Source organism: Leuciscus leuciscus, assembly GCF_965113295.1.
Source record: "Leuciscus leuciscus genome assembly, chromosome: 17".
Lineage (NCBI taxonomy): Eukaryota > Metazoa > Chordata > Actinopteri > Cypriniformes > Leuciscidae > Leuciscus > Leuciscus leuciscus.
This window is the reverse complement of record NC_138741.1, coordinates 5,981,378-6,006,357: the sequence shown is the minus strand read 5'-3', so window position 1 is coordinate 6,006,357 and position 24,980 is coordinate 5,981,378. Positions and strand designations below refer to the sequence as shown.

General features: G+C 37.8%; 2 protein-coding genes across 3 annotated transcripts; one reads left to right on the top strand and one right to left on the bottom strand.

The window, feature by feature from the left end:
* The first annotated feature begins 5,127 nt into the window (after positions 1-5,127).
* On the top strand, positions 5,128-11,529 carry ccdc177 (coiled-coil domain containing 177). Of its 2 annotated transcripts, XM_082144032.1 has the most exons (4): positions 5,128-5,393; positions 6,258-9,390; positions 10,613-11,195; positions 11,266-11,529. In XM_082144032.1, the coding sequence occupies exon 2, from the start codon at positions 6,264-6,266 to the stop codon at positions 8,760-8,762; it is 2,499 nt and encodes an 832-aa protein (XP_082000158.1). In that variant the 5' UTR covers positions 5,128-5,393; positions 6,258-6,263; the 3' UTR covers positions 8,763-9,390; positions 10,613-11,195; positions 11,266-11,529. The 2 variants fall into 2 exon arrangements, with proteins under 2 accessions (XP_082000158.1, XP_082000157.1); XM_082144031.1 differs by having other exon boundaries at positions 10,613-11,529.
* Positions 11,530-11,988: 459 nt separating this feature from the next.
* On the bottom strand, positions 11,989-22,744 carry plekhd1 (pleckstrin homology domain containing, family D (with coiled-coil domains) member 1). The gene is made up of 13 exons (XM_082143812.1): positions 22,495-22,744; positions 21,801-21,894; positions 21,099-21,188; positions 20,485-20,561; positions 20,224-20,315; positions 20,063-20,115; positions 19,797-19,891; positions 19,435-19,528; positions 17,788-17,978; positions 15,685-15,817; positions 14,919-15,063; positions 14,588-14,731; positions 11,989-12,636 (listed from the first exon to the last, which is right to left on the bottom strand). Exons 1-13 carry the CDS (start codon positions 22,644-22,646, stop codon positions 12,476-12,478), a joined length of 1,521 nt encoding a protein of 506 aa, XP_081999938.1. The 5' UTR covers positions 22,647-22,744; the 3' UTR covers positions 11,989-12,475.
* Positions 22,745-24,980: the final 2,236 nt, after the last annotated feature.

The window sequence follows — 24,980 nt, the reverse complement described above, 5'->3', positions numbered from 1 at the left end:
GAAAAGTGGCTCCGGATGCCAATTAAAACGCATCCTGTTTGTTTTTAAATTTAATTTAGCACAACTGATAATGCAATGATTTGCTATTCATGAGTTCACACCAACAAATAAGTCGGCTGTGTATATATTTATATGCCTCCTTTTGTACTGATTGGATAGGCAATTTGAACGTGTTCTTTCCGAACTTTGTTAATAAAAGGGTCAGGGTTTCTTTCATACTTTCTGGACAGTTAAAGGGGTACATCATCCGCTGGCAAAATCGGCTTTCAATAAAACTTTGTTGCCTGTACATTTGAAAGGTGATTTTTTTTCTTTCTTTTTTCCGGCGCTACCTGACTAGAAAAAAATTATGTTGTCTTCCTTTTTGAACGCAGTAGGGAAACGTTAACACCCATAATGCACTGGGAATGTCGCCGTCCAAAGGTGCATTTACGCCATGTTGTAATTACCGTAATTACAAGATTTCAACTGGTAAAAAGCGTTCACTTCCTCGTAGAGCTCGTATACAGCTTGTAAGATGGGACATTTCTGAGAGCTCCTAGTTGTACCTCGTGACCGCTGGAGATTCATAGGCGTTGATAGTGTTGCCATAGAAAACCATAATTCCCAGTCCGAGGACGTGAACCAGTCTTATTATTGGGAGATACAAGGGCTCTTTGCTCCACCATTGGAGAATGCGTAAAGGCCAACTTGGATCACGTGTGCCTTGATAACCAATCACATTACAGCCTTGACGTCATTTAATTTCGTTCATAGTTGTGCAACAGTCAATCACTGTTTGAGGATACCATAGAAATGAATGAAAAGTGCCGTAAACCGAATCATACCTATCGCACGATTGTCCATGACTTCTCTTTTACAAAAGAATAGATCAATCCAAAGCAAATGTTTATCAGCAAACATGTTGAAGATTGGTCAATGGACTGTTGATTCAGTAAATGATAAGCTATTTTCTCACAAAAGCGGTTTATTCAGCGTAGTGAAGCCTCTCCTCCATTGACATCCATTAAAAAAAATCCTCTTGTCTCCTTCCCTGTGTACCACAGCGTTAGCAGGCGTTATACTATTTTTCAGCTAAGGTTGCAGGCTTGCCTTCAAGTGACATTGCGTGAACAGCTCCAAATGGATTCATCTTGAGCCTAAGTAATTACTACATGGCGTGAACGTAGCACTCCCACAAGACTGCTATGGTTACGCTTACTGTACGTTCACACCGCCGCCGACTTGAGCTGCAAAGAAGCCCTGGCTGCCCTGTCAAGGACGCTTGTCAAAAAGTACGGGGAAGCTTGTTTACGCTTGTTGACGCTTTGGCCGCTCTGAAGTCTGTGTCACACCATGAAATGTAAACAGAAAAAAAACAAGCAATACATTGACACTAGAAACCTTTTATAATGACAGCATTTTTATAACCGTTTTGGTCACATTTGGTCGGGGGAAAAATTATTTTGATTAATATGCGCGAGGGAGAGAGAGCAAGACGTGTTGTTTGAAGACGGTGAAGGTGAGTGCGCGCGCGCGGCCGGAGCTCTCTCTCTTTTGTAACTGGTCCCTATATGAAAATAACGTCATATCATAAATGAAACCCAGCAACGGCGATGATCAGCTTCTCCTCCATTTTCTCGAAACTAATGTTTTGGTAGGAACGAAAGTTTACATCGTATGTTTCTCCGGAATCAGCCAGCGCGAAGGACGTCTATGTTCTGATTGGTTGCTGGCATTTTGCCGCTGCTTGTCGCTGAACCGCGTCATAGCTCATTACCATAAAGTTAAGCTACTTTCAACTCTCTGATTGACGCTCAAAACGCCCAAAACGCGACGCCGATGGATGTGACGCTCCTTGCAGCTGAGAGAACCCAGCTTCCATTTAAAATGAATGACTTCCGGTAACTTTGGAAGCTCAAGTCGGCGGCGGTGTGTACGTACAGCAGGGGTGCCCAATCCTGCTCCTGCTGATCGACTGTCCTGCACAGTTCATCTCCAACCCTAATCAAACAAACCTGAAGCAACCAATAAACGACTTCAGGATCACTTGAAAATTAAAGTCAGGTGTGTTTGATTAGGGTTGGAGATGAACTGTGCAGGACAGTCGATCGGCAGGAGCAGGATTGGGCACCCAATCAGTACAGTACAGTAATGCTGGAGCCGCACCAAAAGATATTTAAAATCTTGTAAGATTTTCAAAATGTGAGAGACCACAAACATGAGGACAAAAAATTCTAGATTTAACAGTTCTGCTCCTATAGTGGGTGGTGTGGCGTGATGTGAAGAAGACAACACACCACACACAAACAGATTTTCAACCAGAGTCCCGACTGTAAACATGGGAAATCTCGCAAAATCTCTCGAGACTTCACAATAAACATGGCGGACGATAGCAAGAATAGTGGTATGTTCTACAGGACACGTTGTATAAACACTCGTGCTGTTGCCACAAATCGACAAGCTGATCCTTCTTCTCTGATGCCCATATCCATTCCACTGACTGTGGTTGTTATGCTTCCGTCTTCTGTCAGCTCGCTTTCTGATTGGGTATTGTTTCGTTCCACCTGACAATCAACAGAGTATGTGCGACTTTGTCGTCAGGGTTCCCCCCACACATCAGGATTTCAGATTGTAAATATTCAACATGTTAAATATTTATGATTCGCGATCAGGGCGGCTCGGATGTTCTTCCGAGCAGGTTCGGTCACTCTTAACCTCACACCACAGAAAAATCTGATAAGATAATCTGTAGAACCATCAAGATAACCAGGACTTCACTTAGGATTGTCGAAAAGGGAGAAATCGGCCCGAATATCTTGTGGTGTGGCCAGAGTCAAATACTGCCCTGCTTTAGAAGGAAACACTTCTTAGCAAACTTTTAGTCATAATGGTGTCGACTTGTATTGTTCCCGGGTGACAGAATTCAAAGAGAAAATGTTTAGAGGGAGTGAGTTTGTGTTTCCAGTGAAGGATTCAGTGTGTTGTAGGCAGAAGCCAAAGGCGGCAAAGAATCATAAATACAAAGAGAACGCAACGAAAAATCGAGTAAACCTCTGTGTTTGCACTCAACATTTCAAACTGATGACCACAAACACAGTGTTTTAGGCCAAATGGAGGGGGAAACGGCTGTTCTGCAGTCCTGCCGGACACCCGGAGCAAAACGCCCTACAGGTGAGAAAGCTGTTTCCACACTGTTAGATTTTTACCATAATGCTGTTTAATGAGATAAAGTATTATACAATTTTCAGTGACAAACCTATCCATATATATTGTCGTATAAATTTTAAACTGTATATTAACCTAACCATGTTTCTAACATCTAACCTTATTTGAACAGGATGTACTGTGACGAAACCTATGGAAAACTTGTGACTTTGACTGTGTGCGTGTGTGTGTGTATAAATAACATAGTTTGGGAAATGAAACTAGACAGTCTGTTAGAATCTTGTGATTAACAAATGAAGTCATCATTAAAACAGAGTTTGCTTGTGCTAGTGACAGAGGAAAAAGGTTGGGGCTGTTGAACCAATTGAACCAATCATATTGAAGGTGACATGTTAGTCTTATTTGTTTTCTCGATTCTATAAAAACTGTTGTATCTGTGTTTTACGGTGGGAGTCTCAATGGAAGTTTCTCTGAGAACTGCTCGAAGACTCTCCCGGCCGTTATTAAAGCATTTAGAGGACATTTGCTAAGGTCTGTTTGTCTGTTAATTTCTGCTGCGCAGCAGGTCAGTTTAGGGAAGCAAGTAAGTTAGTTACTAGTTAGTTAAACTCGGCCAGTTGTCGACTGAAGACGCAAGAGCTAGAGTATAAAGGTTATTAAGTGTCGATTTGTAGACACTCTGTGTCGATCAGACACAACAGTTTTATTTATTAAGTGTTGATTTGTAGACGCTAGATAGTCTGGTTTAGGGGGGAAAATCCACTACAATATATATTAATTTTCCTATCCATATATATATATTCATTTTCTACCCATGCTAATTACATAGGCCTATTAATTTAGTGTCACAATTTTTTTTGATTAGTTGTTTGATTGTTGGCCACTTATAACATGATGCTATAGGTGCTTTGTTTACAGTATTTGCTCTTCATATTACTAGTTGTCAACAACATTCAATGTACATCCTCACATGCAAAAGGCCATTGCATTACCATTGCAGTTTCTGTTTTTTACATAACGGCAACACTATTAAGGCTGTATAACATAATGGACATTCATGAATTGCATGAAAGCGTATGAGTGGAAAGTTGTTTTTACTGGCAGTCTTACAAGTATATGGTTAAACACTTGGCCGTTTGTTTTGACAAAGCTGTGTGCAATGACTAATCTTCTTCACTTCATCCATCTCTGTTTGATTTCTCAGCTTTCCCCAGCTCTAAGACCAGCAGGTGTTAGTGTGTTATCTGCTCAACACTGGCTCTCATCCTCTATCTATTAAAGAGATTGGATGTTAATAAATACTGCAAATATATATTGCTCATTGTTAGTTTTAAGTTAACGCATTAAACAATGTTAACAAATTAAATCTTATTGTAAAGTATGACCAACATATTTATACCCATGAAAGAGAAAAAGTAAAAGAATAACACCCTACCAAACTCCCTGTAAATATATTATACAGTGTCGAACTGTTTAAACAATTAAGACATAACTTAGAAATGTAAAAATGCTATTGCATGAGATAAACTATTTAACCAAGCAGCATTCAACTTTCAAGCAAAACATTTCACAAAATATATGTCAGGTTTTAAATAATGAAACAATGCCGATGCTGTTCAAAGACAAAAGATATTTGGCCACTTTTGTGCAGCAGCGCTGATTTCCTCAGAGCCACATTATATTTGTGGATAGTGCGCCCTCTAGTGTATACATGTACTTATTACAGCATTAAAAACAGACTTCCCCTTTTCTCCAAAATAACCCAATGAATTCCTGTGAATTCTTTAATAATAATAATAATAATTATAGGCTAATAATAATAAAAAGTATTATTATTAGCATTACTATTTATGTTGCAGAAACATGATAGGCTACATATTATAAATCCATTTCAAGTCCGAATTTAAACTAAAGTAACAGCAACAACACTGATGCGTAAATACAATAACGCCTGGCCATTCAGCACATTCATCATGACAGCATCGCAGAATCGCTCATTCTCCGTTCATATGGTCAAAATGTGGGGACAAAGGGCTGAATATGTGCGATATCTTTAGAGCGCAGTCACGCGGAGGCGGAGCACAGATGCTTCACGGCCAAGGATGCGAGTGTCAAACAGCAGGTGGAGACTGACTGACTGCTGAAGGAAAGAACGAGACGAGAACCGACCACAAAAACACATTTGATGAGGAGGAGAGGACATATCAGCCTCCTGATGCCCTCTGAATGAGTGGGCCCTGAGAACGGTAAGACTGGCGTTTATTATCGTGATGTGTTTGCTATATCGTCGTTCGCTGTGTGTGTCCTTTTGGATTTCTTGATTTCTTGCGCATTCATGTAATCAGATATTATTGCGCCCGCACACTGTATGTAAAATCAAAGCATCTGCTCTGGAAACCGTCTGTGAAGAGAGATGCTGCTTGTATTTGGGCTTGGATAGGGTCGTGCTTATGCAGTAACCTATGTCTTCTTTAAAGTCAGCGTTTCTTTACTGTACAAACAACATCTGTCTATTTAGGGCCTATAAAACTAGGCTGTTTATCGAGGCTTTCGATATACACAACCTCAGTGTCACTAATGTGAAGGAGTGCACGAAACAAGACATAATTTGCATGCATAAAAAATATGCAATATGACATTTAAAAATAAATTAAAAATTCTGTTTATAAATGAGTAACTGTGTTAATGAGGTTTAGATGCAGATAGATAGATAGATAGATAGATAGATAGATAGAAAGAGCAGACATGAGGCATATTGAAATGGTTTTACATGCATGCATGATTACATCTGAATCACAGACTCCAAAAATAGCTGCATGAGTTCTTTAATATTGCCCAGCATGCATGTAACCTTATTTAATTACCCTGAGGCAGGAACCGTCATCACATACAGAAGCAGAGCGTAAAAAATATGCATGCATGTGCAAGCTTTATGGCGTCCCTCAACCTTAGATAGCACTCTTAAGCCTTGATCTCTATACAGAACATAATAATCCCTGTGATTCCACTCTAGAAAATGTGTGTGTGGGTTACCCAGTGCTGTCATTGAAACACTGCTGAATTAATTCTTTTTGCCTTCTGTTTTTTTTTTTTTTTTTTTTTTGGTAAAGTGAACCATGGTGGATCCACTGGAACCTGATGACCAGAGTAAATTCAGAGGGACCCAGTTTGAAAGCCCAGCTGCAGCCTCTGAAGCACCATGTCTACCTGAGCCAGGTGATAATAGAGAAACAGATGTTAGTGTGGATTCCAGTCCACAGACAGAGCCCAGTACTGATCCTGTACCGAGCTCTCAAGAACCATGCCAGCAGCAAAACAGTCAACCAGAAGAGCAAAAACTACATCTGGACCTTTACAATTTTGACTCGCCAGTAGCAGAAGGCAGTCGGTATGTCCTGACAAGCCCTCGCTCTCTCGAGGCATGTGCACGTTGTGGAGTGAAACCTGTGGAACTTCTGGCTCGTCCACTGTCTGATTTTGCCCGTGAGGCACCCGGCCGCAGCATGCGTGTCGCCACAGGAATGTTTGAGATATATGAGAGGGATAGACATGCTAAACTCCGACACTGTAGAGAGGAGAGAGAGCGGATTATCAGAGAGGAGAAGAGGCGAAATCTGCAGGCAGCTCTCAATAATAATGGTGGTCCGCTGGCTTCAGAGAAGTCACAGGAAACTGTAAATGCTAATACTAATCATAGTTTAACAAATCAAGCCCTCAAAATAGCACCTACCTGCAGCGGTGCACCCAAAAAACAATCTGCAACATCTAATCCTAAAAGCATGACAGTGGGATCAGGACTGGTTACTACAGTGTCCACATCCAGCTCTCCTCCGTTCTCAAAAGCCAATCCAGTGAACTCTGCTACTGCTTCTAAAGGAACGTCTGCAAAAAAGCCCAAGTCCCTTGAAGTAGAATCTGGGGGAAAACCTCAAGGTTCAAAACCTTCAATAATCCAACGATCAATTCAGTCAGCTCCAGGAGGTCAGGCCACAAAAAAAACTTTTAGTACTCCTACAAAGGCTCCAAATACCTTCCCCAGATCAATACAAAAACCTCCTTCTTTTCCAAGGACATCAACTTCACTTGCCCCAACAGTGTCAAAATCTTTTGTCCAAAGTCCTGCCAATGGCATCACAAGTACGTTTGCACAGCATAATGGACACATCATCTCCAAATCAAAGGTTAGATGCAGAAGCCACTCGCTGGAGTCTTTGCAACGAAGGCGTGACGCGTTTTGTTCCTCGACTGCTTCAACAACGAACACCACAACTACTACATGTACCTCCTCTGAATCTGCTTCCTCTTCCTATAGCTGGGAAGGGGCAAGAGATCACTGGGCTAAGACATCAAGCCCTCATGCCCGCACTTTAGCTACCTTTAACTCTCTGATGGGTCGCAGTTTAAGCTTGGGAGACCTTAGCCACTCTCCACAGACTATGCAAAAAGTGGAGCGCATTGTGAAGGAGGTGAAACGCAGAGGACTTAAAGCTGTTCCAGAACGTGACCGAAAGATTGCTGCATTAATGCTTGCCAGGTACCAAGAGGAGGACATAATGAGCCAGACACGCTACGTAGCACACCTGCAATGGGACAGTGAGAAGCGGCTAGAGGAGCTTCGACGGGAACGTGAAGAGCGGGAGAAACAGAGGGCCGTGCAGCAGTGCCAACGAGCATGGCAGTCGCAAGTTTCTACCCGGCAGCGCTGGCTTAACCAGCAGGAGCGAGAGGCTGCAGATGCCAAACTTCGCCAAGTAGTGGAAAGTGAGGAGCGTTGGAGGGAATTGGCTGAGCAACAAGAACGCAACCGATTGCAGAAACTGCAACAGGCTGCTCGTGAGGAGAAACACAAGAAGTCATTACAAGAACAGAACCTTAAAGCTCTGGAGGAGGACCGAGCTGCTGTTCTTGAGCAAGAGAAGCTGCTCCTCAAGGAGAAACTGACTATTGCAGAGCTGAAGCGGCAGGAGCGAGAGCACCAAGCACAAGAGGAGCGTCGTGGACTCAACCGTGCCGAGAAGAGGCGCCATGCGGCTCTTATCCAAGAGATTGCACGTCGTGAAGCAGATGAGCGAGAAGAAGCTCGGAGAACAGCCGACGAGAAGCTAAATAGGTCTTTGGAGAACTATGAGCAGATACAAGAGAAACGTGGGCAAGAGCTAAAGGAGAAAGCTAAGCGAGAAGAGAAGCAGATCCAGAAAGCAAGACGGGCCGCCGAGCTGCGTGAGCAACAGCAGAAGGAACAGATGGAGGCAAAGGCCCGGGAAGCTGAAAGACGAGCACAACAAGCCGCTCAAGTGGCCGAAGTGCGGGCGCGGGAGAAGGCCCAACGTGCGGGGCAAAGCAGGCAGGAAAAAGAACGACTTCAGAGGCTCAACCGTCAACGTGTAGAGGAAGAGGAGAAACAGCGCCGGCTAGAATTGTTGCAGTCCATTGAGCGCAAACTGGAAAAAAGTGAACAGATTTTCCGAGAAAAACGTGCAGTGTTGGAAAGTGCCCGATCCGTGGCCCGCGCATCTTTCCATGTGCGAGATCGTGTTCGCGAAGAGACAAACATGCGCACCTTTGACAAGATGGCCCTGGAGGCTCAGTTAAATGCAAATTTAGTTGAGAAGTGAGCAACTGTGCAACTTATTTGCTCTTTCCATGCACATCTGTCTAGAAATAAGTTGTGCTTGAGCCTACATGCTAGCCTCATCACCAAACTACAGCAACAAAACTGATGGTCATGCCCTCAAGTGTTTTACCTAAAGATTCATTATTCCTGATGCTGGATCATTTTCATCATGTCATCTAAAGAAATATTTTTCTGTATTTATATATTTTAAATGTTAATCGAAGAACTTTGTGCTTATGTGTGGATGATCATATGTCGGGGCATGATTGTTTTTTTTGTAACTTGGCAGCCATGTTGCTTTGAGAGCTGTATATAAAGAGTTCATTGTTTACAAAGACGTTTGGCACTATGGCAACAGTGATGGCTTCTTTCTAAGGGTGGCTTTATTTCTTAGAAGAAGAGAAAGAAAAGGGGGAGGGGATGCTTCTCCCAGAGTCCCAGAGTAAATCTTTTGAGGGAGACTCAAGGCCATTGCAGGGTGATCCATGACTTGATGTGTGTAAACCAAACTCTGGCGAAATGCGGAGTCAGGACATGACAAAGAATGATCTCAGCACAGCGTAACTGCTGATGAAGCACAGGAGTCTTCGGTCAGCAATTCCACACTGTCATCCCCTGCATTCCTTCAGGTGTGTTCAATCATTTTTTCCTCATGAGCTTCATTCTTCTTTACTACTGTATATATGACATGTTAGTATACACTGTATACTTAAAATATATATATATATATATAGTGACACAGTACATCATGTATGGGAATAATGCACAGTCATCCAGACATTTTTGCAAAATAAACCCTGACATGATGAACAAAAACACAATCACTGAACTCCATCAATGGTCATTATTCAGAAATAATTGATCGCTGAATACAATTGACCAATCAGTATCAATTATTTCTGAGGGGGTACATTATTGATCTCATCACATTTTGTGAGGACCATCCAATCATAATCTTGCGAATAAATATGATAACTAAAAACAGAGAAAGTGGAGTGCATTGCATTGTGGGATATGGTGTTCTGTGCAGTATGCTTTGTTTTATACTGCACATTTTGGGAGCAGGTCATACAGAAAATTTGCATACTATGCACAGGATGCATACTACATATTGCAGAAATAGTTTGCACATTGATGGTTAACGCATGTCCACTATCATCACATTAAAATAATTTGCTTGTGTGATGTAAATGAAAGTGCACTGAAGCAATATGAATGTTCATATTACATAACAGCTAGGTATTTGCATTCCAACCTTAATTAGGCATATTCACACTTTTGAATGTGACATTGGGAACATGTGAGAAACAGGGCGCTAGTCAGAAAACACTTGACTAAAAAATGCCATGTCATCCTGGTACGTATCTAGAGGACAGGATTGGAGGAGAGCTTGCGTCGATATCTGTGAGAAAAGCACTGCAGTCGGCATTTCAATTCCTATGAGAGCTTAACCCACAGTGATGTTTGTCACGGCAGCCATCTGTCACAGGATTTCTTGTTCTGTACAGCAGTCAACGACCTGGACAAAAACTGTATTCTAGGGCTAGCATTTTTTTTTTCAGTGCCTCTGTATACAGGCTCTTTAGATAATTATTTCATTTATTTGTATGATAATTGCAAAACACATTTCTATCATTGTTATATATATATATATAAAAAATATAAATAAATCCAATTCTGTAATTAAAATTAAACTATATTAATGCAGCATTTTACAAAGGAACTACTGTCTTCTGTCAAAATAATGCCAAATCTGTTATCCAAGCAAGTGTTACAGCTTAAATATTAGTTATTTGATATAAGAAAGCGTCTGTTAATTGACTGTTATCTGGTTTGTCTCTTCTGATGCAGGTTTGGGAGAGGAGAAGATGATGATGACATCTGCGACCTGATTCAGTGAAAAATAACCTCCAGGAGACCGCAAAATACATTTCACTTTAATTATGGACCCTTATTCCCTCTCTGGCCGTGACTCAGCTAGGCATGATGTAATTGGAAGGTTTAATAAACACTGAAGCCATTTTACTTCCAGCATATCCAGATGGCTCACCAACAACACTTTTAATAGCATAAAAAGCCAGAAGAAACCATTTCATTTGTATAGATTATTCAGGTTCGATTTAGGGGCTTTTTAAATAGAAGCAAAGTAGTGGTGCTGGATCATAACCAAGTAATCAATTATTCCTAATTAGTGTAGCTAATAAGTCATAACTATCTCAGTTTTAATGATGATAACCAAAAGAGAGTAATTCATACTCGAGCCATAACAGAGCTTTTTAGGGCTATCTGGAAAGCCAGCTAGATATAATACAGATCTTTATTTGTTCACACTGACATTTTTGAATATCAGTTTTGCTGTAGTAAATTTGGCCAGCAATGACTTGAAGATGATTGTAGCATTATTATTTTAAATCTAAAAGTATATCTTATCAAGGTGTTATATTTTTGTCTCAGTACCATTCTTTTAATTATGTAAATGAAAATATGTTTCCCGTTGGCAGCAGATGTTTTATTTCTCATTCCATACTGCAAATAAATGTGTAGTTTATGAAAAAGGAACATGCAGGGTGATACTTTATCTGAGAACCAATTATTCAGTTTTGAAAATAACATTCTGTATTAAAAAACAAATAAATCATTTCTAAACAATGTATGGTATATTAGTTGGTTTATGTATATGAACATAATGTTAAATGAATTCACATTATGTGCAAAATTCAGGTTCCGGAAGTAAAAAATGCCATTCATTTTCTCCATATAGGAATTGATTTTTAATGATAACTTGTAAACCTTTAAAGACAAATTACAATAAGCTACAAGGTTGTGAATCAATGGAATATGCTTTTGTTGAGGCCGTCAGCCTCTATTTCAACTTACTCTTAAAATAAATAATCATGTTTAACTGGAGTTCCTGGCAGAAAACTACATTACCCATGATTCTGCCATGAACTCTCCACCAATCAGAGAATTGTGATTATATATATATATATATATATATGTGTGTGTGTGTGTATATATATATATATATATATATATATATATACATATATATATATATGTGTGTGTGTGTGTGTGTATACATGTGTGTGTATATATATATATATATATATATATATATATATATATATATATATATATATATGTTTTGTTTATCTATTACGATTACAATCTTGTTTTCGAGGGGGTCCTATAAGTATAACTTACAGCATTAGCAATGCTTCATGGGATTGTAGTTCTTTCCTAGTAGTTTGTTTGGTTCGGCTTAAAGCTCTACTTTAAAAAAAAATATTTCCACAAAAATATTTCTAGAACCAACGTCCTTGAAAAATATCAAATCATTAAAAAGAAGAAGCTTGAAGCCATTTTTCTCAGCTACAGTTTTGACAAGAACATCATAGCTCACCATTACTCCTCAGGCTTAAAATACATTTTAATTTGAAGGGCATATTTTTCATATAGAAGCTATGTGTTGTTGGACTATAGTTCTTTTATTTTCACTAAAAGCTAACATTTGACATTTCAAAGTTCTATTATCCTACAGTGTTATAAATTTACAATTGAAGGACAAATATTTCCAAATTATGACAAACTGTGTTTGTAGTTTCCTCTTACTGAATCATGTTAAACTGGTTAAACTTTCACCAGAGGTCGCACAGCAGAGATGAGGGAGTCAGTTTCCCTCCGTCCCAGGCCGTTCTGTCTGTCAGAATGGTGTTAGTCCTCAGACTGAACGGTGTCCTGGCGGGTGATGATCTTGTAGACTCTTCGTCTCAAACAGCTGTCTGAAGTGAGACGCCGGGCGGTTTCCCTCAGCTCTTCCAGACTGGTGGAGGCGGCGTCACCGCGAGAGGAGGCGAAAGATTGAGAGTGCTTCACTGCACACAGGGAAAGAGGAGCATATGATGAGGAGGTGGAGGCTATCTATTTCCATTGACAAATTAAAAGTAATTTTGGCCACTCCACATGGCATTAGTTTCTCTCATAAAACCAGTCATAAGTCACACGGGTATATTTGTGGCGATAGCCAACAATACATTATATGGGTCAAAATTATAGATTTTTCTTTTAGGCCAAAAATCATTAGGATATTAAGTAAAGATCATGTTCCATGAAGATAATTAGTAAATTTCCTACCGTAAATATATAAAACATTTATTTTTGTGAGTGAATGCAGCATAATCGCAAACATAAATTAACAACTTTAAAGTTGATTTTCTCAATGTTTCGATTTTTTTGCACCCTCAGATTCCAGATTTTCAAATAGTTGTATCTCAACCAAATATTGTCCTATCCTAACAAACCATACATCAATGGAAAGCGTATTTATTCAGCTTTCATATGATATATACATCTCAATTAAAAAAATTTAAAATGTACCCATGTGACTGGTTTTGCGGTCCAGGGTCACATATTGTGTGTAAAAACAACTGTAAAAATGTGTGTTCTTGTATATATGGTTTATGAGAACACATGTGTATATGACATGGGTATTACAACGTAAACATGGTTTATGGGGACACTTCCCCAAATGGCTTAAAAAACATACTAAACAGTGTGTTTTTTGTTTTGTTTTGTTTTTTATAAAAAAAATGCAGAAAGTTTTCTGTGATGGGTAGGTTTAGTGCAAGACAGTTTGTACAGTATAAAAATGTGTGTGTGTGTGTGTGTGTGTGTGTGTGTGTGTGTGTGTGTGTGTGTGTGTGTGTGTGTGTGTGTGTAGTTCAGGTAAATGGGGACAAAATGTAATTTTTTGGTCTCTATGAGGAAAACAGCATGTTTTTTTTGAAAATGTAAAAATGCTGAAAGTTTTCTGTGATGGGTTAGTGTTAGGTGATAGAATATACAGTTTGTACAGTATACAAATCATTACGTCTATGGAAAGTCCCCATGAAAGATGGAAACTCAATATATTTCAGGATTCTTTGATTAATAGAAAGTAAAAAAAAAAAAACAGCATTTATTTCAAATAAAATTCTTTTGTAACATAAATGTCTTCATAGAAAAATGTAGAAGTTAATGTATTCAGTTATTAAAAGTATTCATCCCCCCCTTCATCTGGTAAACCCTATTAACACATAATTTTTTCCCTAACTAATTCAAAACTCCAATAATAATAAAACCGTAATGACATAAAATCCCATTAAAAAGTGAAGTCAAAGTTGTTACGGTTTCATTGTCTTGTTTCCAAAAGCGTTGTTAGCCAACTATGTTCATAAGTTCCACTAAACTGTTTGTTATGGCAGAACTTGGCTTTGTAAAAACGCACCGCTGTTTAGTTTATAGCCATGCTTTTCTTCGTCATTGCATTTGCCTGAGTTCAGATTTGTTCCAGTGTTTTTGATTAGTGCACCCCTGTTCTCTGTTACCTTAGTTCTTTGTTCTGTGTTAACGTTGTTGTGTGTTTGTGTTCTCGCTCTCCGTTTAATAAATATCGAGTTTCACACAACTCTTTATTGGATTCGCTACACTGGCTATACCCGTTGCAAAAGTAAAACTGCAGAACTGACAACCCTGTTACTATTCTGAAGACATAGTTGTATCCCAAAATATATAAAATAACACTTTACCAAAAAAAGTTATATTGGTTAAAATGTTAACACGTTAAAGAAAATGTATAAAAACAATTCATTATATGTTTTGAAAAAAAATGTAAATAATCTATTATGCATAGGATGTTTAAAAAAGTACAAAATAAATCTCCTTCAGTGGAACCAGGTTTATAGTGCTGTTTCTGGTAATGGACGCATACGTTACCTCGATATAGACTTAGGTGCTAATGTGATCATGTGTGCATGCATGCACCTATAGTGTACGTGTAACACTTACACCAGTACTTTCTGGAGGCCCGTCTCTGGACACGGCAACTTTTGATTCGCCGAGCAGCAGCTTTATGCAGATAGACTGCGTTCTTCATGATGGACGGTAACTTGGCCTCGATCTCCGCAGCACAGATACATTCCTCAAAGAACTCTGGGAGAACAATATACACAACTCTAAGTTCTTATGCAGTTTAGTAACGTTTCAGAAGCCACTGCATTTTGAACAAGATATTTGGAAACAACAATATAATTCAAGTAATTCTGGATAGAAAGGGCTTTCAAAAGTGGTTCACACTTTATATTAGGTTTCAAGGTACTTGTTTTGTTCATGTACTCACTGCGGAGATGGCTGACATCTCCTTTCATTCTTTCCTCCCTCTCGCGGGTACGTTCTATTGCATTTAGACCCTGTTCTAGATCTTGCAGGGCTTCCTCAGCCAATTTCAGCCTACGCTCCAGTTCCACACGAGACTCCATCTCCGCCTGATACACACACACACACACACACACACACACACACACACACACACACACACACACACACACACACACACACACACACACACACACACACACACACACACACACACACACACACACACACACACACACACACACACACACACACACACACACACACACACGCACACAACAGGACAAATACACACAAACAACATGAAATGTATATTATGAAGACGAGTGCAAGGGAAATACATTTCAGATGTGAAAGGTATGAAGGAAGGAGGAGACATGGGTGTTTATAGAATTTCAATTGATTTTTATATCACTTAGAAGTGAGAAAAGATGAGCAGATGATCCAGAGATGGAGAAGAGGTAATGTGACACACATGCTGTATGCAACTGAACAATTATGTATACGGTTAGATCCAATGCAACCTTAATATAATAATTAGAATTTTTGCTCTAATTATAATTAGAAGAAATGTGTAATTAGAAGAATTGTCACACATCCAAATTCACAGCAAGTTTATTTTTTTTTTATATATATATATATTTTTTATATTTACATTTACATTTACATTTAGTCATTTAGCAGACGCTAAATATATTTGCTCCACAATTTCAGGGCACACTAGTGCTCACCTTCAGCTCTTCCTCGGTGTGCTGTTTGTCTGCTGTGAGCTGTGTGAGAGACTGCTGGAGAGCCTGAGCTTGAGAAGAGTAAAACTCCCTCTCCTCCTGCAGAACTTTGGCTCGCTTCTCATTCTCCTTCAGCCTGCAGGGGGCGACAGAAACAAGGCTAGTCTCACTGGCATGAACACTAGGGAGCAGAAAAGCCAGCATTGGCGTGTAGTTTGTGATTAGATGCCAGAGATGCCACATTTGCAGAGGCTTGTTCTTTGCTCGCTGTTTCCTGTGTAAAAGTACTGAATAAATTATTGATCATATTCTTTTGTATATTTATTTATCAAAATTTAAAGGGACACTATCTAACTTTTAGTGGTAAAGAACAAAACTGCATGAATTTTTCAGAGGAACATTGTTTTGGTTGTACTTCGGCTCTGCGTGACTGTGCATATTAATATGGTTCTTTCTCATAACTAAAAAGAGAGAGAGATTATCCTAATGCTCATAAAACATTCACTATAGGCTTTAAGAGATACAGTATAACCAGTTTAGATGGAAAGAATCTCAAGCTGACTAGCTGAAGATATTTCTGAAGCTTTACCCGTTAATAAACACTTGAAAATAAATTCCAACACAGCACTACAACAACCATAATGAAATTACCCTTCATAGATGAAGAAGTTTTCAACATTGATAATAATATTAAATGTTTCTTGAGAAACATATCAGCTTATTAGAATGGTTTCTGAAGGATCATGCGACAGTGAAGACTGGAGATGCTGCTGAAAATACAGCTTTGCATCACTGTAAAAACTTTGCATTTTTAAAATATTTATATAAAAAGAAAACAGTTATTTCAGATTGAAGTAATATTTCACAATATTACAGTTTTACTGTATTTTGATTAAATAAATGCAGCTTTGGTGAGCAGAAGATTAATGTTAAAGATAAACAAATTATAATGTTTTCAAACTTTTGACAAATATAATTGTACATACTACAATGTATATGTAACACTGTAGACTGAATCAAAGGACGAAGCAGGATCCACGTACAGCAGCTTTAATTAAACAACTTGACAGACATGGACTATGGAACAGGACTATGGAACAGGACTATGGACAACTATGGACTATGGAACAGGACTATGGAACAGGAACAGGACTATGGAACAGGATTATGGACAACTATGGACTATGGAACAGGACTATGGAACAGGAACAGGACTATGGAACAGGACTATGGAACAGGACTATGGAACAGGAACATGGAACAGGAACATGGAACAGGAACATGGAACAGGAACATGGAACAGGAACATGGAACAGGAACATGGAACAGGAACATGAAACAGGAACATGGAACAGGAACATGGAACATGGAACATGGAACATGGAACATGGAACATGGAACATGGAACAGGACTATGGAACAGGACTATGGAACAGGACAAAGTCAAGAACCCACAAACACTGAAACAAGACACAGGGTTTAAATACAGAGACTAACAAGCTAAACAAGATAACAAGGGGGCGTGGCTAATCAGAAACACCTGGGGAGCCTAATAAACATGAAAAACTACAATACAATACAAAACATGGTACAGGACAGGAAATGACAAAAATCCACACAAGACAAGGGGAACATAAGACAGGAATCATAACAGTATATATTGCAGCAAACAGTAGTACCGTAGTATAAATTCAATTATATATTTATTAAATCTGACATTTTCTAAGAGTTAGCAACAGCAAAAAAAAAATCAATGATATCTTATCAGGTTGTTATTTATTAAAATGTTGTATCATGCGTAATGGACCATACAGCAGAGTCACATTTATTTATATCCTGCTTTTGAGGTCACTCATATCCGCTAGTCAATCCACTCTCTGTCTTGTGTGCTTCATTCACATCTAATCGATACACTGGATCATTTAGGGATCAATGTACATTTCCACTGTCAGGATCTCAACGGTCCATTTATTCTAATGCACTTTCTGGACAAACGATGGCTCTGCACATAAACACGGCCACATTCCAAATAAATTTTTTTTTTTTTTTTAAAGGACTAGGAAAACTTTGTACATGGAAAGACTCTTTTGAAAATGTGTTATTCACCTGTCTTCTGCCTGTTCTTTCTCTTTCAGCAGACTGCTCATCTGCTCCTCGATCTGCCACAGGTTTCCCTGAAGCTGCACCTCAGGATTATGGGAGTCTAAAGAGGCCCGACGATCACTTCCTGTTCCGGCCACATCCTGTCCTCTTTCTCGCAGTAGCTCGAGGGTGCGCTTTTTCTCTTGGGATAACTCCTGAATTCAGACAGAGTCAGATGTTTGTTATGGACCTTATCAGGGCACTTAATATTCAGTAATATTATTGATTTCTCTGCACTGACACTATTGGGTGAGAATATACAGTATGGGACCGTTTTCTGCAGAGCTGCTTTAAAGCTGATTTGACTTCATTTCATAAATGACGAATTTTGATTCATCAACATCAAGTTACTGAACACTGAACTGGCTCAAAGTGAATAACGACACTATACTATAGAGTTGCATATAGCTAAATTGAGGTAATTTCATAATTGGTTAACTTAAAGGACTTTTGGTACTCTAGCGGTTAAAAAACATAACCGCATGCATTTTGCAGCAGAACATTGTTTTGGTTGTGCTTTAGCTCTACATGACTGTGGTTTGCAGCACCGGTGAACACATGGGAATTCAAAGATGATGCCATATGAGCATGTAAGTGCAATATTTGATGCTGTTGTTCATTCAGTACTAGGTCTGAGATGTAGCTTTACACATTAATAAACACTTGATATTAAATTCTAGCACATCGCTACAACAACCATAATGAAATGAACCTGTACAATAGATAATGATTTACAATGAACTCTGTTAGAGAGCTACATATGGCAATTTTTCTGTTCAATAAAATACCTCACTCTCCTGTTGAGTTATAAAAACACCATCATCTCCGCATCGCTTTTACAACATTTCAAATCCCTCAGTTCTCGCATCTCTGAAAAGCCAAGCTAATGTTGATTCATGTTTTATTACGAGCTCTTTCCCGTTCTCTTTTTGCCAGGAGACTCTCGTCTCCGTGTTTGTTTAAAACGGGTGATTCTCCGATGGTTGGAGATTTAGCGGCTCCATCTCAACCTTTCTCTAACCACACCATACACGGCTATCTTCTTCTTCTTCTTTTGGGATTGTATGGCGGTTGGCAAACAAATAAAGGGTGCATTCCCGCCACCTACTGGGCTGGAGTGTGGACCATTGATGGAATAGTCTATGAAGTAGCCAGAACAACTTTTCTCGATTTACGAATATGATGAGACACACACGGGCGAGTGACGCATATAAATAATTTCCCACAAAAATAATTCTAGCCAGTCTAATATATAAACACTTAGGCCCTGTTTACACGAGAACGCTCGCGGGTGAAAACGTAAAAATATTTGATCAGATGTGCCTGTATAGAAGGTGACTTGACTTGACACACCTCATGGATAAACACAAGCCGGAACTACATTGTAAAATGTGCTAGTTAAATATCTTTCGTATGACTCAGCAGTCTCATTCTTCTCACAAAATTATTATTTTTAAACTTCATTTATATATTTATTTATTCTCCACATCTGAGTTCTGATAAGTCTATGGGTGGTTTTGTAATGATGAATCTGACAGTACATTGTCTCTTAACTTCTATAAGGACTTTTTTTTATTATTTTTTATTATTGTATATATATTTTTTGGATACCTCTAAAGACTTCTGCAGAAGTGTGGTAAGATTATGAAGCTCCTCTTTCTCATTTTCCACTCCTTTCAGACACTGAGAAGTACCATCCATATCTCTACCAACAGAGAAGTAGAAAATGTTCAGGGTAAATGACATGATAATATAAATATATTCATTTAATATCTTATCTATTCTAAAGGTGGATTGCTCTCAAGACCCATTTTTATGGCAGGGCAAATTTGGATGGATGGATGGATGGATGGATGGATGGATGGATGGATGGATGGATGGATGGATGGATGCAAGAATGACAGAAGGATAAACGAAAATGTTAATGTGTTTATAAAACTGTTTATAATAGTAAATGTGGTGGGGTGTCTTACATTTTAATTTGCTCTTGTTCTACTTTCAGCTCTTGAACCACTTCTTCAAACTTCTGCTTTTCTTCTTCCAGCAATTGATTCAGTCTCTCCAGCTCCTACACAACACAGACACACACAGACATATTTATCCATCAGTCACTTTACATGCATGATGGACTGCATATCTAAACTTATCTGTGTACCAACATATGTCATAACATAGTAAAAAAAAAAAACTGGAGAACTAAATATTTGTGGGTGTAAATCATCATAAATAGTGAGCTAACCGCCTTCTCTTCTCTTTGCAAGCACAGTTCCTCAGTCTCCTCCATGAGCTTATCTAAATAAAATAAATACAATCAAAACAAATAAAAAAGACAATAAATCACCCTTAATAGATTGTATTGTGAATTTGACATAAAAACAAAAATAAGATAAAAAAACATACCCAGGTATTCCTGCTTTTCCTTAGCTAGCTGTAACCCCTGAGCTTCAAGACTCTCGATCATAGCCTCACCCAACTGAGCATTCTTCCAAGTGCTTTAAGAGAATAAATAATAATAATAAAAAAAAGTAACACTAAAGTCATAATCTATAGCATCTAAAGGCTCAAATGCCCTGAGTTTTTTTTCTTTTTCTTTTTTTTTTTTTAAGTGATGGAAAGGATATAATCGTTTATCTTTCCACAGAGATGTTAGAAGTCCCTCACACTTTCCCCGACTCTTGTAGCATCTCCACCCACTGACTCTGCTCTGACTCCGACTCCGCAGCCAGGACAATGTTTCCCTGTATCAGGGGAAGGAGAAACAGGACATTTATTTCTATGTTATTTATTAGTGATTATTTCTTCCACGGTAAAAAAAAAAAATCCAAAATAGTTTTGCGATTTATGGCTAAAGACTAAATACAAAAATGTAGCATGTGTGACTGAGTGACTTTTTCCTTATAGTTCAGATGCAAAAGCCTCTAAGTGCCATCTGAAATTTTCTTCTAGAATTATCATTTTTATAAAGCTTGTATATTTAAGTTAAATAATTTCACTTAAATGACAATTAATAGGTAATTTGCATTGCAATTTAAGTGAAATTATTGAACTTAAATATACGAGTTTGATAAACATGATCATTGTAGAAGAAAATTTCAGATGGCACTTAGAGGCTTTTGCATCTGAACTCTTCATATATATATATATATATACATATATATATATATATATATATATATATATATATATATGCTAGATCTGATGTCCTACTAAAAGAAAAACAGAACAGCACCTGTCAGTGTAATTATGCAAAATACAAAAGAAGAAAATGTGTTTACAGTGAAGTCCTCGTGGTTGATGACCATGGCAAACGGCATGCTTTGGTCTTCTCTTGGCTCAACAATGCATCCACCTAATGGAATCACCCCCTGACATGGAGGAAAAGGAAAAAACAATTATACATATAAGAAATATATGAGAACACACAGGACATATTTTTCTGAAGTTACTCTGTATGTTATCTTGGTTAGAAAACCTTTTAAAAGTAAGCAATCATCCAACAGCTGTGCTGATATTCAACAACCCTTTTGCTTGTGTGATGTATATGATTATATAATTCAATTTATATTAATTTATATTTAATTAGTTTAAAATGCATAGCACACTGTTAACAAAAAAAAGTTGCTGCCTTAAATTTTTAAGTACAATCAACTTGGTTGTTTAAGTAATTTCAACTTAAATTACATTAAACTGATGTAAAAAAAAAAAAAGAAAAAAAAAATGAGTTGAATCTTGTTTAACTGAAAAAAGAAAGAAAGTTAAAAATAACTCTAAAAAATGCTGGGTTGTTTTTTCAACCCAAACGCTGGGTTGAGACTGTTGGGTAAGGACCCAGCGCTGGGTTGCCAAAATAACCCAAATTGGGTTGTTTTTAACAGTGTAGTTGGTGAGTTAAAGCAATGTAAAAACATATGTTGTCATAACTTACTAATCATTAAATTTTTTACAGTGTACTAAAATAATGTGTGATGTTGGTGTACCTTAGGGTGAATGTTGAAATATTTATTGGTCTCAAAGCTTTTTTTCTCGTTTTCAGCATAGTACAACAGAAAACTGTCCTTGATGATGAAGAATCTGTTATGAAAGCACAAACATTCACGATTAACAGCAACAAGAAATTCAATGATCACCTCGCAGCTAACGCAACACATAATACACACATTTCCTCCTTTAAGCACTTGTTGAAAACTGTCCATTGCTTCCTCCACAAATTCATAAATGACCGTAAATATAACATTCATTTTTACTGGAATTGATCTTTCCTGGAATTGATCTTTATAAGTCCTAATGTACGCCGTACAAAAAGCCAGCGGCAGCACAGAGCGTCCTCATGGATCTGACTTACTCAGCTTTAAAGGCACATATAAAGCATCTCAGGTCAGTAATGACGGGTTACTCGATATCGTCTAAGCTGCAAAGCTTATAAGTGCACTATAACAAGGCACCACACAAAACATATTCCAATCATACCGTAGCTTCTTCTTTTGCATCATTATTACATTATATATTTCATAATAACATGTACTTCGTTATTGACCAGAACAACAAAAACTGATAAACAAAATGTATATCTCTGTGCAGGGAAAGGACAACATAATGAAAATAAGATCACTAAAAAGATCTTCTAATAAAAGACTCTCAAGCTTTATTGTTTTGATATTTTTGTATGCATACCTGCGGGACCACTTGGCCGAGGGCCTGCCGAAAGGTCTCTTCCACAGAACCCCATGCAGTTGCACTTTAGTGCTGATATCCAAAGCGTCCGAGTCAGCTTGCTCCATGGAGGTCCAGGGTGTGAGTATGGAGGGCTTGGACGAGGAGAACATAGCTGACTCTTTCACAGGAAGAGGGAGATGAGGAGGTGTGGTGAAAAAAAAGTCAATGAAGTTAAAATGGTAGCATGTACACTTTCCAATAGAGACGCACTGAATCAGGCAAAGTCTGTGATGATATCCTCCGGTCATTCAGCGACGTGGAATGATGTATCTGCCAATATAGTGACATCAGCTGGTACTGGACAGTGTGGAAATAGAATCAGAGAGGGAGGGAGGAATAGATATGAGAGGGTTAGACCAAGAGGCTTTAGGAAAGAGTGTGTGTGTTTTTTTATTTTTTAATCTGAAGGACGTCAATGCAGTATTTTGAAGGGAAATGCTATTATGGATTATCTCACTTATGACGTTGGAACTATATACGTTGGTATATACACACACACACACACACACACACACACACACACACACACACACACACACACACACACACACACACACACACACACACACACACACACACACACACACACACACACACACACACACACACACACACACACACACACACACACACACACACACACACACACACACACACACACCCACACACACACACACCATTATCAACCATTGAAGTTCAATTCCTATACTCTATTGTATTCCTATATTACACACACATAGTAATATTGGGAAATATTCCAATTTAAATTAACAGTTTTTTCGGTGATCAAAGCTTAATTTTCATTATCATCATTACTCCAGTCTTCAGTGTCACATTATCCTTCAGAAATAATTATAATATGCTGATTAATGTATATCCATTGTTGGACAGGTGGGCCAACTAGAAAGAGAAGTAAAATATTTTTAATATTTTTAACAAGTTTATTTTCTAAAAGTCCACAGGGACAAATTTTCTTATATTTACCATAAATAACCTTAGACAGGTGGGGAAAGGAGATTTTAGACATTGTTCTTCTTACATAATAGAGCAATCTGTCCAATTTCACAGACAGATTAATCGGCTAAAGAGCCATTTGGTGTGTTTGTGTGTGTAAGTGTTATGAATACAGATGTATTCCTTTTTCAAACAGCTTTATCAAACACATTATGGATCTATATGCTCGTAAATCTGCCATGTTTACAGCGTTTCATCTTATCCACCATTGAACATATGTTTATGAGCATGTAGTTTCCTAATGGATCAGGGATTATGTATCCTAGACAGTTAACACAGCTTTAATATGCAGTGGATTTATATTTAATAACACTTAATCTGTGACTTTACACATGGACTAAAGGTTTACAGCTTAAACCTTGTTATTTGCATAGTGCTGTACATCTTAAAGGAATGTTCTTGGTTTAAAGCAAGTTAAAATGTAAGTCACACAGATGCTGTCGATTACCACAGAGCATAATTTCAATTTGAAAAGCAAAATTCACATTGACTGTAAAGCAGAAATGTGTGGGATCTAAAAGCAGGAAACTTAATATTGTACATTGTTATATTGTGTTGTATGTCATTTCACACTACAAGTATACATTTAGCAGAAGCTTATAATATTATTATGTATGGAAATTATGCCACAACACAGGCATGACTTGTATACTTAAGTTGTAATTTGTGTAATAATTGATATAAATTATTTTCACATTATTTTTCACTGTTTGGATTTTATATTTATTATATTATATTATATTATATTATATTATATTATATTATATTATATTATATTATATTATGTTATGTTATGTTATGTTATTATGTTATATTAATTATATTATATTATATTATACAATAGTTCTGGTTCTTGAATCTGATTGGCTTAGAGCCATTTACATTCATTTGATATTCTGTAAAAAATTATATGATCAATATGTTGACAACATATGTTTTTACATTGATTTAGCTCATCAAATTAAGTTAATAAATTGTTGTTTTTTAGTTTTTTTGTTTTTTTTATACAAGATTCAACACATTTTTTAAGTGTATAATGTAATTTAAGTTGAAATGATTTGAACAACCAAGTCTATTTTTTATACTAATAGCCTATCACACAGAAAACGTTTCACAATTTGTATCACTCCGCTTGTTTCTGCCGGATCTATACTGGCTGCATTTCTCACAGCGAGCGTCAATGGCAGAAGAACAAACCCACTATAATTTAAAAAATACTTCTGTTATTGTTTTTTATGCTAGAATGTAGTTGTTTAAACCTCAAATACGTGGTTTATATGTAGACAGTGAGCCTATTTGGAAATGTGTTGTTCGTGTGTTGCCAGTGTGTGTTCACAACCACCCATAATGGTAAAAATCCACCCACTCCTCTTTTTAAATCCCCATAAATCATAAGCAGTGCCTCAGAACAAGGCATTTGTAGATTCTAG